The sequence below is a fragment of the Gossypium arboreum genome, chromosome 13 (assembly GCF_025698485.1).
Source record: "Gossypium arboreum isolate Shixiya-1 chromosome 13, ASM2569848v2, whole genome shotgun sequence".
In the NCBI taxonomy this organism is placed as follows: Eukaryota; Viridiplantae; Streptophyta; class Magnoliopsida; order Malvales; family Malvaceae; genus Gossypium; species Gossypium arboreum.
The window spans coordinates 113,375,309-113,387,960 of NC_069082.1; the positions used below are offsets into that span (position 1 = coordinate 113,375,309).

Genomic DNA, 12,652 nt, shown 5'->3' on the forward strand with positions numbered 1-12,652 from the left:
AGCTCAGCCCGGCTCAAAATATGGGCCTGAAAATTTGTCCAAGCTCAGCCCAAAATAAAATTGTTAAGCTCGATTTGGCTGGCACGACCCATATTAAAATTTTAGCTTATTTCAATAAATAAAAAATTTAAAATATAATAAATCAAATATTTAAAAACATAAAACATATATTAAAATAAGAAACAAATAAAAAATGAGACTAAAATAATTCTTAAAACAACATACAAATTGAAAATATAATAAAAAGTGGTTATATTAAAATTGAAAATAAAAAAGTAAATATGATTAAACATTAAAAAAATATTTAGTATATAATTCGGGCTGGGCCGAGCTAGGCCCAGGCTAAAAAGTTTTACTTGAGGCCCAGCCCATTTTCTAAACGGGGCTTTTTTTGCCCAAACTCATATTTCAGGCCTATATTTTTACTTGAACCCTCCTATTTTTCGGGTGGGCCTTTGGGCCGAGTCGGGTAGCCCAACCATGATCACCTCTACTCATGAGTCTGTTAAAAAAATGATTTATGCTATAACTCGACGGTTAAAGTACAAAATTTAATTAAATATTTATTATTTTATAAAAATCATCTTAAAATTAATTTTAATCATTATTAATTAAATAAAAATTAAAATTTTTTTGAAAAACCCAAGCATAGCGGGTGGTAATACTAGCACATTGATAAGTAAACATATCAAGAAAAATGCAAAATGAAATAATATATTTTACTATTTATTAAGTAAAAATAAAAAGAAAACTATCTATATTTCATATAATTTTGATAATTATTTCCAATTCTAGGCTTAGAAAAAAAAAGATAAAAAAGGACATCTAAACTCCATAAACAGCAAAACTAACAAAAAAAAAAAATCTTTAATCTAAGGTTTTTTTTTACTGCTTGTAGAAACTGAAAAAAAAAAAAACCCAAACACAAATCTGTTACTATATTTTCTCACCTACTTTTTATTTTTATTTTTATTATTTTTATTTCAGCTGCCGTTAATATTAATGTATTTGTATAAGGGACTAAGATCTGACCCCATCTCTCTTTCCTTCGCCAAAAACCCTTTTTCCTCTAAAAAGGGTCTCCTTATCCTCCCTTATTAATCTCCCTAAAGGGTAATCATTTGATCTTCCTTTGATTTCTCATGGTTTTTCTTTCTTTCTGGGTTTTTCTTCTTCTTTTGATCTGTTTGACTTTTCCTTTTCATCTTTCTGAAATTCCTGCTTCTTCTTATTTGTTTTCGTTATGTTTTTGCATGTTAGTTTTTCTGATAGACAAAGGCTTGATCTTTGTGTTATCACTTGCTTTTATTAATTGGGTGTACTTTATTTCTTTTAATTTCTGATCTGGATTTATCTTAATATTATTTTATTATAGTTTATCAATTATGTATCCTTGTTGTTCAATTGAACTAATTTGGTCTTGGTTGAAAAGATCTAATGTAGAATAAAGGAAAAAAAAATTGAATCATCTGTTATTTATCTAATATACTTCAACTTTTATTGGAAAAGCTTTTCCTCTTTTTGTGTTTTTTTTTTTCGTTTCTTAAGGTATCTGGTTTTACCAGTTTGTTAACCATATGTACATATATAGATTGATCTTTTTTAATAAATGAAATAGTATATATGTTTTTGTTATACAATTTGATTTTTTACACTTTGTTCTGGGATTTTGTTAGGTTTTTCATTTTCTAGTGGTCGATGGGTGTTGAAGTTGTGGGATCAGAAATGGCTAAAGTATCTGTTGACAAAGCAACTGAAGTTGAGAAATCACTTGTTCATGATAAGGAAAATGGGAAACTTGACAAGGATCCGGTTCATAGCGAGCCCATTAAATTCGGTTCCAATATTGAGGAATCAAATAAGGGAGAAGAGAAAAATGCATCTGATGCCAACTTTCCGAGCGATGCAGTTGTTGAGTGGCCTGCGCCTAAGCAGATCCACTCTTTTTATTTTGTTAGGTATCGCCCTTATGATGATCCGAAGATAAAGGCCAAAATTGATCAGGCTGATAAGGAGGTGCAAAAGTGGAATAAAGCCAGGTTTCAGCTTACTGATGAAATTAAAGCGTACAAGGTGAATGGAATGCCATTAATTTCATTTAGTTGTGTAGCATTATTGTTGGTGTGAAACTAGATCAGTAAAATACGTGTGGCTACGATATCTAGGTCATTAACCCTTGTCGTAATTTTTAAGATATTTATTTGCCGTATCGTGTTCTGCTTTCCACTGGTTCCTATAGATTAGGCGAAGTTCATGTCATGCCGGTTCTTTTAAACTTGGTTTTAGTGCAATTGAATGTTCTCATTTTAATATGATGGATCTAGAAGCGTTAGATCCTCGGATGCATTTATCGGGATTTTGGAAACTCAAGTCCTTGAGTGTGTAATAGCAAATTGCATGTATGGTAATGTTATTTACAAGCGGTGTGGAATAATATTTGGTATATTGTTTGTCATTTCTGTATTTGCCACAAATTGTGCCGAATTGTGAAAGAAGTTTTAAAATCATTGTGCTGCCAGTTGGCCCTATTGCCTTTTAAAGTAATTTCTTTATGTTAATGCAGTTGGATCGAGCAGAGTTGCTTTCTCAAGTGAAAGCCCTAAATATTGATTTCGAGCAATTTAAGACAATGTTAGGTGAGAAAAAGAAGGAACTGGAACCACTGCAGCAGGCTTTAGGCAAGCTTCGCAATAATAACAATGAGGGTGGTCGTGGTGGTATATGTTCGTCTGAGGAAGAGCTCAATGATTTTGTATGCTACTACTTCAAACTCTACCACATTGAGATTTATCTATTGTTTTTCCGCTGCAGTCAAGTCTTTGCTCTTTTTGTCACTAGTCAAGTCTTTGCTTCTCTTTTTGTCACTCGCCGGAAATTGCTAAATTGCAGATCTATAGCCTTCAATATCGCATCCAGCATGAAAGCATCCCGTTGTCCGAGGAGAAGCAACTTCTTAGAGAAATTAAACAACTAGAGGGGACCCGGGAAAAAGTTATTGCTAATGCTGCGATGAGAGCAAAGATTCAGGAATCACTTGGCCAGAAAGAAGCCATTCAAGATCAAGTTAAAGTAAGAAAAGATTTATTTTGCACCGTTTATATCTCTTGGCGGTTGCTTTTTCCCTTCTGTATATAAATATTGAATGTTAGTAAAATTACACTAATGAACTTGCTATTATTTCATTGAAGCTTATGGGTGTTGATTTGGATGGCGTAAGGAAGGAACAAAATGCGATCTGGTCTAAGAAAAAGCAAATTAAAGAAAAAGTCAATGCCATAGAGAGTAAAATCGAATCTTTACAGGAGGAGCTGAATGCTGTAATCCAGAAGAAGAACAAAGCTTATGAAACCATGCAACAACTGTGGAAACAACGTGATGAGGCGGTATGTTGTTCTTTGCTTTAAATCGAATATATATTTTTTGGTGGGATTGAGATACTCTACCTTTTTTATCTTCTTTCTTTTTGCATTTATATGCGCATGACACTTGCCGAGACTGACACACATTTATGCGTACCCTCTTGCATTGAGATGTTTTCTACTTTTCTTCTTGGCTTTGCCTATGAATGTTAAAAGTAACTTCTATCATTTTTTCTTTGTTTTCTCCAAAGCAGTTTTCGTCCTGATTGTGTGATGACATTATGAGTTCTTGTGTGATATGTATTTCTGGGTTTTCCATAATGAAAATTTTTAAACAGTTTCAGTTGAGGAGTCGTTTTAATTACTTTTATTTTTTTATTTTTCAGAATGCTCACTTTTACCAGAGCCGTTCTCTTTTAAACAAAGCCAAAGAGCTAGCTGCAAAGAAAGATATAAAGGCTCTTGAGGAGCTTTCGACTGTCGAGGTTTGTTCAGACTACCAATTAATGTTACATTCTGGGTATATCATGTGCTTTAGTATTTGACTGGTCTCCTATCTTTTTATATTGCATGTAGGTCGAGAAGTTTATGGCTCTGTGGAGTAGCAAGAAAGCTGTCAGGGACGATTATGAGAAAAGAATTCTGCCATCCCTGGATCAGCGGCAATTAAGTAGGGATGGTCGGATCAGGAATCCTGATGAGAAACCACTGGTTGTACAAGAGACACCGGTGCCTTCTGAAACTGTAACGATTCCAAAACCTAGCATCCGACAACCAAAGGAAGAAGCCAAACCCTCTCCCGAACCAGATAGTAAACCTCCAAAAAAGGTCCAGAAAGATGTTGAGAGCAAAGCAAAAGTTTCAAAATCGTCTCCCGAGAATGGTATTGTGGAAGAGAAAGAGATCTCTGGATTGGGCATGTTGCAAAAGGACACTACTGCAGTCAAGGAAGTTGATGAAGCAAAACTGAAAGAAATGAAGAGAGAAGAGGAAATAGCAAAAGCCAAGCAAGCCATGGAAAGGAAAAAGAAGAAGGCTGAAGAAAAAGCAGCCAAAGCAGCTAAAAGAGCTGAAAAGGAAGCTGAAAAGAAGCTCAAGGAAATTATTTACCCCATCTTGTTTTTCTTCTTGTTAATCAGTTCAAGGGTTGAAACCGATACTAATTTGATTTTTCTTTTTTCCTGCAGGAGCGTGAAAAGAAAGCAAAGAAGAAGGCAGCAGCAGCATCTGCAAGCAGCGCAAATGTTGAGGAACCAACCGAAACTGTTGCAGAGGTTCCAGAACCAGAGAAAGATGTTAATGCTGAGGAACCTGTTCCTGCCCCCTTTCCGGTGAAGAATAAAGTTCAGAAGGAGAATACAGTAAGGTACAAGAATCGAAGTAGAGCACGGGAGTCACTTCCTAGACCCGTCCTGAAACGTAAGAAGTCGACCAACTACTGGATATGGGCGGCTCCTGCTGCGGTTGTGGTGCTGATACTTATAGCTTTGGCTTACTATTATCTTGTTTGAAGAAGTTAAACTGAGAGTTATAGACAAAGTTTATGGTTGATAGTGGGAAAAGTTAGTTAATTTGGTTGGATGCATCCCATGAAGGGATGTACTAAAAAACTCGTAATGTTGCTGTTAGTGCAGTCTTAATGCTTAGGGAGGCCAAAACTATATGTACTTTTGGTTTTGTTGGTACTACATTTTTAAAATTTTGACTTCTGAGATGTTTCAGTTATTTGGATTTTGGGTGTTACATTTTGAAGCTTTCATATACTTGGAATGATAAGAGGATTATATTTTTCATAGGATATGCAATATACATAGAAGAAAATGAGAAGCTATACAAATATAAATTTTAAAATTGCTAATATTTAAGAAGATTTATTTATGAGTATTTAAAATATGATAAAATTATTTCAATCTATTTTTAATTAAAATTTAAAATTTTGTATCTCAATAGTATAAACAAAAACTGCTGAAAAAATACTAAAAAGAAAATAATATTTTCTAATTTCACTTTTAACTGTCAAGTATCTTCCTACACCTAACAAATAGAAGAATAAAGTTACATGAAAACTGAAGTTTTTCTAAAAAAGGCTTAATGTGATAGTTGTTTTTAAGAGTATTGACCATATGAAAAATAAGGGTAGGGGTAATATAAGGAAGTGGCCATGAAAATTGACATCAGTAAGACTTACAACCGGGTTTATTGTAACTATTTAAGGTTCATTCTTCTTAAAATGAGCTTCCATTTAATGCAAAAAATATTTTCAGAATATTTTTGGTTGAGAATTTTTTTTTGTTATTTTTAGAAATTGACACTACTATTTTATCATTTTACCCATTCAAAAAGTAGTGTAAATAGCAAACCATTTTTCTCATTTTACACAACACAAGCAAACAATAGTTCTCCTTTTCTCTCGCCTGTTTCTTTTAGTAGCTTTTCTGGCTAAATTTTTTGACTAAATTTCTACTTTCTTTTCTGATTCCTTTCGAGAAGAGCATACCAATTTTGTTTCACATTCTTTATTCGATATACGAATATTGAAGTTTTGTGTTAACCTTGGGAAGCGACGTCCACCACACGATTACATCGATAAGGGTGAATTTGCTTCTAAGGCAGTGGTTCCTCAGCACAGTGATTATTTTATTTTTACACTTAGTTTATTTTCCGTATCAGTGCTAACGATTTTGTTTTGCAGTAGTATAATTTCCAACAATTTAGAAGTGAATTTTAGAATTGTTTGTTTGTCAAGATTGAGATAATAGTTGTTATCGTTTTCAAAGTGAACCTAGCTGAGAACAATGTTGAGTGGATTGTAGACATAGGCGCTTCCAAACATTTTTGCACTAACAGATAATGTTCATCGAGTTTGAAAGTGTAGCTGAAGGTAAACAAGTCTACATGGGTAATTTTAGCAGTTTAGGAGTACTCCATAAAGGAAAAATCTTAAACATATTTTTGGCAAAACATTAGCATTAAATACTGTTCTTTATGTTCTTGCATTGTGTAGAAATTTGATCAATGGTAAATTACTGAATAAGATAAGCATTAATTAATATTTGCATGTGATGAATTTGTACTTTCATGTAACACCCTTAACTCGTATCCGTTGCCGAAATAGGGTTATGGAGCATTACTGAACAAATAAAATAGTAAACCATTCAATTCATATATCAATGCAATACATATTCTAATTTCATTCAAATACACTCATAATGTCCCCTTAATCGATCCCTCGAGGCTCTAAAAATACAATAGAAACAGTCTGGGACTAAATTGGAAACATTTAGAAAGTTTAGGAAAAAGTTAGAAAAATTTACACTGCAGGGGTCACACGGCCGTGTAACTCTTAAAATGGCCTTACATGCTCGTGTGTTAGGCCATGTGCTAGGCCGTGCAACTTTCGAAAAGTAACTATTAACAACCTACAGGGGATACACAGTCGTGTCACCTGGCCGTGTGTCACACACGACTGAGATATACGCTAGTGTCTTAGGCCGTGTAGATTAGAAATAGGTCAAAATCAGACCTTTTCTTTCACCCAATTTCAACAAGTACCAACACACCAAATGAACCTATGATAAAGGAACCAAAATATGCCAAAATATGCATAATAAGACCATTTCAATATACCATAAGCCCATTCAACCAATATGCCATTTAGGCACCTCAATCACAACCAAGCATTCTTACTTACATTTGCATCAAACGATCATGTTTCATCCAAACAACCTTAACTAAATTCCATATCAACACATAACTTAATTGACCACATTTCAACCATGCCAACACATACCACTTTGGCCGTTTAACCCATGCATCAATTTGACAATAAAAACACCAACCATGAAGGCATGAAATGCCAAAAACACACCAACCATATTACCATATTTACAAGCCAAACATAACAACTAGTTCTATCAAACACAAGTCCACCTATACATGTCATTATAACCTTGATCAAGACATCAAAAACTACCAATATAATTGGTAGATAGTGTGATAGATCTCCGACAAGCTTCCAACCCGACCGAGCTTCTGATAATCTGTAAAGTAAAGGAAAATAACTACGTAAGCAATAAATGCTTAGTAAGCTCGTATGAATATTAAACATAACATTTCATCATATATATGAAATTTATACGACAAATGTAAAGCTTTAATAATGCCACAAGATTTATCAAACTATAAAACTATCAACTCACATATACTTTCTATTCATAACATAATAAGATATTATAAGTTGTACTGCATAATTGTCAATCTTTTCTTAAAATGATGAATCATTCCACTTACTTACTTTCTATTCCATTTACTTAGCATAAACTTAATTACATTATCAATTCATGAATTAGTATGATTATTCATGACATAGGTAAATTCACCTTTAGCGTAAGTAATTTTCTCACATATAGGTAAGTCTTTTAATTCATCAATCATTTTATCTTATCACATTACATTTCAATTGTGAACTTACCATTTCATTACCTTTTCTCACTCGTTTCATTTGCATAACACAATACATAAACATAAACATCAACCATAACCACAAGCTTGATACAAGCCAAATCGTCATCATCAATACACAAGTTAGTACATTTATACACAACTCTTTTGGGATCAAGTACACGATAAATCACTTCATAAGAAATTACATCTTTTCATTTGCATAGTACAAAGTATAAACACAGAAATTAACCATATGTGTTCTTGTCATCCACAATCTCAGTCGGAGAATTGAAACATTAAATTCAAGCTTAAATATATGGCAATTCCATCAAAATCAATAAACAAGTTACCTTATTGAGATTTACAATCAGATGATTTCATCTATGTTCAAATCAATATTAAATAAATAAAAAATCTTTAAAATTCATTAAACAGATTACCTTTTCGAGATATTTCATTCAAAGAACGACTTACGGATAAGATTACATCGTCAGATCAACTGAAACACCCCAAACAGAAGCTCATAAGAGCTGATCCAATCGAAACACGCCAAACAGATAGTATAATACGAGAATTTGCAAAAAAATGTTGACCTTCAGTTTACTCGGGTAATATACAGATATATCCCTCCAATACTATCTCCACTCCAAACCCCCGTAATACACCAAATCACGATTGTACTCTATCCCGCGTTCAATTCAAACCGAGCATTAAATTCAATATTATATCTCAAGTTACCATTAATTATCAACAATTAAAAATAAACATATAAGTTGTACCATATTAATCTACTTAAAAATTCATATTGATGTTAAATTCTAACCGTACGAACATACCTGGCCAAATCGTAGAAATGTCGAAGTATAAGGACTTTTTGGTATTTTTCTATTTTCTTCAATTTTCCACTTGATCTTGATCTAAATTAATAATTTCATTCAATTTATTAATTATTATTAATTTAGATAGTAAAACAATTTATTTTATGCAATTTGTTCATTTTTGACATTTTTACAAAATTACCCCTAATATTTTACTTTTATTCAATTTAGTCCCTCAGCCTAAAACATGCAATTTAATCATTTTCGTTGAAAATTCCTAACATTTGAATATTGCTAGCTTCCATTTCAGCCTATTTTTGCAAGGATTTCACACCAAGTCTTTGTATTTTTACTATTTCAACAATTTAATCCCTAAACGACAAATTCATCAAAAATCACTTAATAAAATACTTATAAATAACAATTAATACTTCAAATTCATCCATTAACATCTAAAATCACAAAGAATTCATCAATGACAACATTCAAAATCTTTAACAGTTTCAAAAACGAAAGTACAAGCTAACTAAACCTAGTTGTAACGATCTCAATAACATAAAAATTATTAAAAACAAAACTCAAAATCTCCCCATGCATAGAAAATGAATTGACAAAATCTCCTTTCTCCAAAAATGGAGTTTTTCCGTCAAAGAAGAAGAACACAAAACAAAATTATGTTTTGTTTTTCCTTTTCTTAATTAATACTCATTATTTAATTTATTAATATTAAATATATCATATAAACTAACAAAAATAATCACCAACAGCCCACTCAACTATAAAATGGTATATTTACCATATTAGTCCATTAATTTACTTTTTCATATCTTTAGTTAGTAGAATTCAACTTTTACACTTTTTACGATTTAATCCTTTTTAATTAATTAACTATCGAAACATTAAAATTTCTTAACGAAACTTTAATACAACCTTAATGACACCTCGTAAATATTTATAAAAATATTTATGGCTCAGTTTATGGAAACGAGGTCCCGATACCTCATTTTCTAAAACCACTTGACTTTAGGGTCTTACCACTTCAACTTAATTAATCATTTCTATAACAAAAATTACCATATCAAAAAACCTTTTAAAGCCATATTTGACTCGTAAATATTAAATAATAATATTTATGAACTTACTCATCAAATTTGTGGTCCCGAAATCACTGTTTCTGACACCATTGAAAAACGGGTTTTTACATTTCCCGTAATGGATATTATGTTGGGAAAAGTTATCTGAGTGGAGGGTTATTTATGATTAAGACTATGTTTAATGATAATAATTAAATCACCACTTTTGCTTATATTATTGAATCCTTTGATATGTAACATGCTAGATTAGGTTACGTGGATATTCATTCTCCTAAAAAAGCTTATAAAAATGAATCTACTCCCAAATCTAGATAATAGTAGCTTTAATAAATGCGAAATTTGTGTTCAAGCCAAACATGCTAGACCTTTCTTAAAAACTCTTACTGATAGGAAGATTGAACTTCTAGAACTAGTTCACACTGATCTAGTAGACTTTAAAAACACAGAGAGTAAGAGTAGAAAACACTACTATATCGCCTTTGTAGATGACTAGTTTTGATATACAAAGGTTTATCTTCTAAGATTAAAAGATTAAACTGATGAAAGTTTTCTTATTTATAAAGCATAAGTAGATAACCAGTTTGATAGGAGAATAAAACATTGTTGATCCGATAGAGGTGGTGAATATGGCACTAATTTCCTTAAAGAGGTCTGTAAAAAGAAGACATTATACATGAGTTTTCTGATCCTTATTTCCCACAACAGAATAACATAGTTGAAAGGAAAAACAGAACTCTAAAAGAAATAATGAATGTTTTACTACTAAGTTCTGGTTTACTTAATAATATGTGGGAGGAGGCCGTATGTAACACCCCTAACTCGTTTCCGTCGTCAGGTTAGGGTTACAAAGTATTACATATATAACAAGATAATTAATAACATTTAATCATCAAATGTCACAATCAATAACAAATAATCAAATTCAAATGTCATTCATAATATAAATACGACTATAGACCTTAAATCAAGCTTATAGGCTTTAAAAATGATTTAGGAACGATTAAGGACTAATTTGAAATAAAACAGAAAAAATGGAAAATTTTAAAATTTTTTGAAAACAAGAGACACACGACCGTGTGGCTATTCCACACGCCCATACCCACAGCCCGTGTAACTCACTGATTCCGTGTGGAAAATCCTACACCTGAATTTCATGAGTCACATGGTCGTGTGAGTAGACAGTGTGTGGCATACAGCCATTTGGCAGTTTGTGTCCTAGGCCGTGTGCACCTTAAAAATCTTGCATTTCAAGTCATTTTTTCCACAAAAAATTAGACACCAAGCCATACCATTATTAGCTATAAAACCATGCTCAAACACATTGAATCTCATTCAAAAACATGTCAATTTCACTTAACTTATGCCTAACCAATATGCCATCATTTGTCACCACTACTCATGTACCAAAACAAATCAAAACCAATTTTACACTTTCAGGTCACAAGCATATACCAAATGGTTTGCATTAAAGCTTAAAATCTATACATTTACTCATGTCAAAACTTATCATTACTCTTTTCATTCAACCACGTTCATTTGTACCATAATTCGAACACCTTTGTAAAATTTTGTATCAAGTGAACAATTAGCACAACAAGACCATAAACACACCAAGGTCTAAAACATGATCACATGTAAGCTATTACAAAAAATAAATATCATATCATCAATCTAACCAATACCACATATAACACACAATCAAAACATATACAATTTCACCACCTATTACATGACAAGTTCCACACTATATTTGGATTTCATACCAAACCATGATTTAGCACATTATTAACTAAAACATATATTCATCACACAAGTATAGAAAATACCACTTGTAAAGTACTTAAAACATATACAAGGTACTTCTATTACATGCCATATATCCTAAAATAAAGTATTTTTGAAATCTACCAAAAGAATCTGGATAGTGTGATATTCATGTTGGTCCAATCGCCCGATTCCGCAAAATGTTATCTACAAGGAAACAAGAGAATGACGTGAATAAGCTTTAATAAGCTTAGTAAGTTCACAGGTTAAAATGATAAAACTTACCTATTAAACATAAAAAAATAATAATTTAATAACAATGTTAATAGACATTAGTCTTGCCAACCACAATCAATCAATAGTGAGTTATATAAATATACAATTTGCATAATTCACTCAATCATATGAATTCAATCAATATCAAGTTACGATATACTATCGGAAATCAAGAAAATATTTATACAAATATACAAGTTGAATAATCTGAACAATCAAATGAATTTAATCAGTATAAGTTACTATATACTATCGAAAATCAAGCAAATATTTATACAAATATACAAGTTGCATAATCTTCTCAACCAAACAAATTCAATTAGTATAAGTTACGATACACTATCGGAAATCAAGAAAATATTTATACAATTCAATATGCAAGTCATTTAACCATTTTAAATCTGCCCGATAAACGATATAACTGAAATGGATACGCAATTATCCACTGAAACACGCCAAAACACTCTAACGAGCCAAACCAACCGAGAACATGCCTTGGCACTAAGTGCCAAGCCCGAAGGCTTTACATCCGCCCTCGGTAACACGCCAAAAACACTGTAAATATAACATGATAGTCTGTAACAAATGCTGGACTCCGGTATATTTAGTGGACAAGAATAAATCAGGAATCATCATCTCAACTCAATTCAAACCCGTATAACACGTAATATAACCTATTGTCATTCTAATTGTATCATATCATATGTTCGTTCGAGCTCGATATACAAAACCTCATAATATCTTACAATTCAATTACATTTCTCAGATTGGATCATCTTCATGATTATTTCATTAAATATATATAAGTGTTCAAAAAATCATAATTCACGAGTCAATAAAATATTGCAAATTATACGAAATTAAACCATATGAACTTACCTAATATATACCAACGGTC

At 32.0% G+C, this 12,652-nt stretch overlaps 1 protein-coding gene across 3 annotated transcripts; it reads left to right on the top strand.

Annotated features, from left to right (window-relative positions):
- Positions 1-966: 966 nt before the first annotated feature.
- LOC108463846 (proton pump-interactor 1-like) lies at positions 967-5,090 on the top strand. 3 transcript variants are annotated; one of them, XM_053024028.1, is made up of 8 exons: positions 967-1,113; positions 1,677-2,073; positions 2,564-2,752; positions 2,890-3,069; positions 3,189-3,383; positions 3,746-3,844; positions 3,936-4,455; positions 4,545-5,090. In XM_053024028.1, the coding sequence occupies exons 2-8, from the start codon at positions 1,699-1,701 to the stop codon at positions 4,868-4,870; spliced, it is 1,884 nt and encodes a 627-aa protein (XP_052879988.1). In that variant the 5' UTR covers positions 967-1,113; positions 1,677-1,698; the 3' UTR covers positions 4,871-5,090. The 3 variants fall into 3 exon arrangements, with proteins under 3 accessions (XP_052879988.1, XP_052879987.1, XP_052879986.1); XM_053024027.1 differs by having other exon boundaries at positions 1,100-1,145; positions 3,936-4,921; XM_053024026.1 differs by having other exon boundaries at positions 1,103-1,163; positions 3,936-4,921.
- Positions 5,091-12,652: the final 7,562 nt, after the last annotated feature.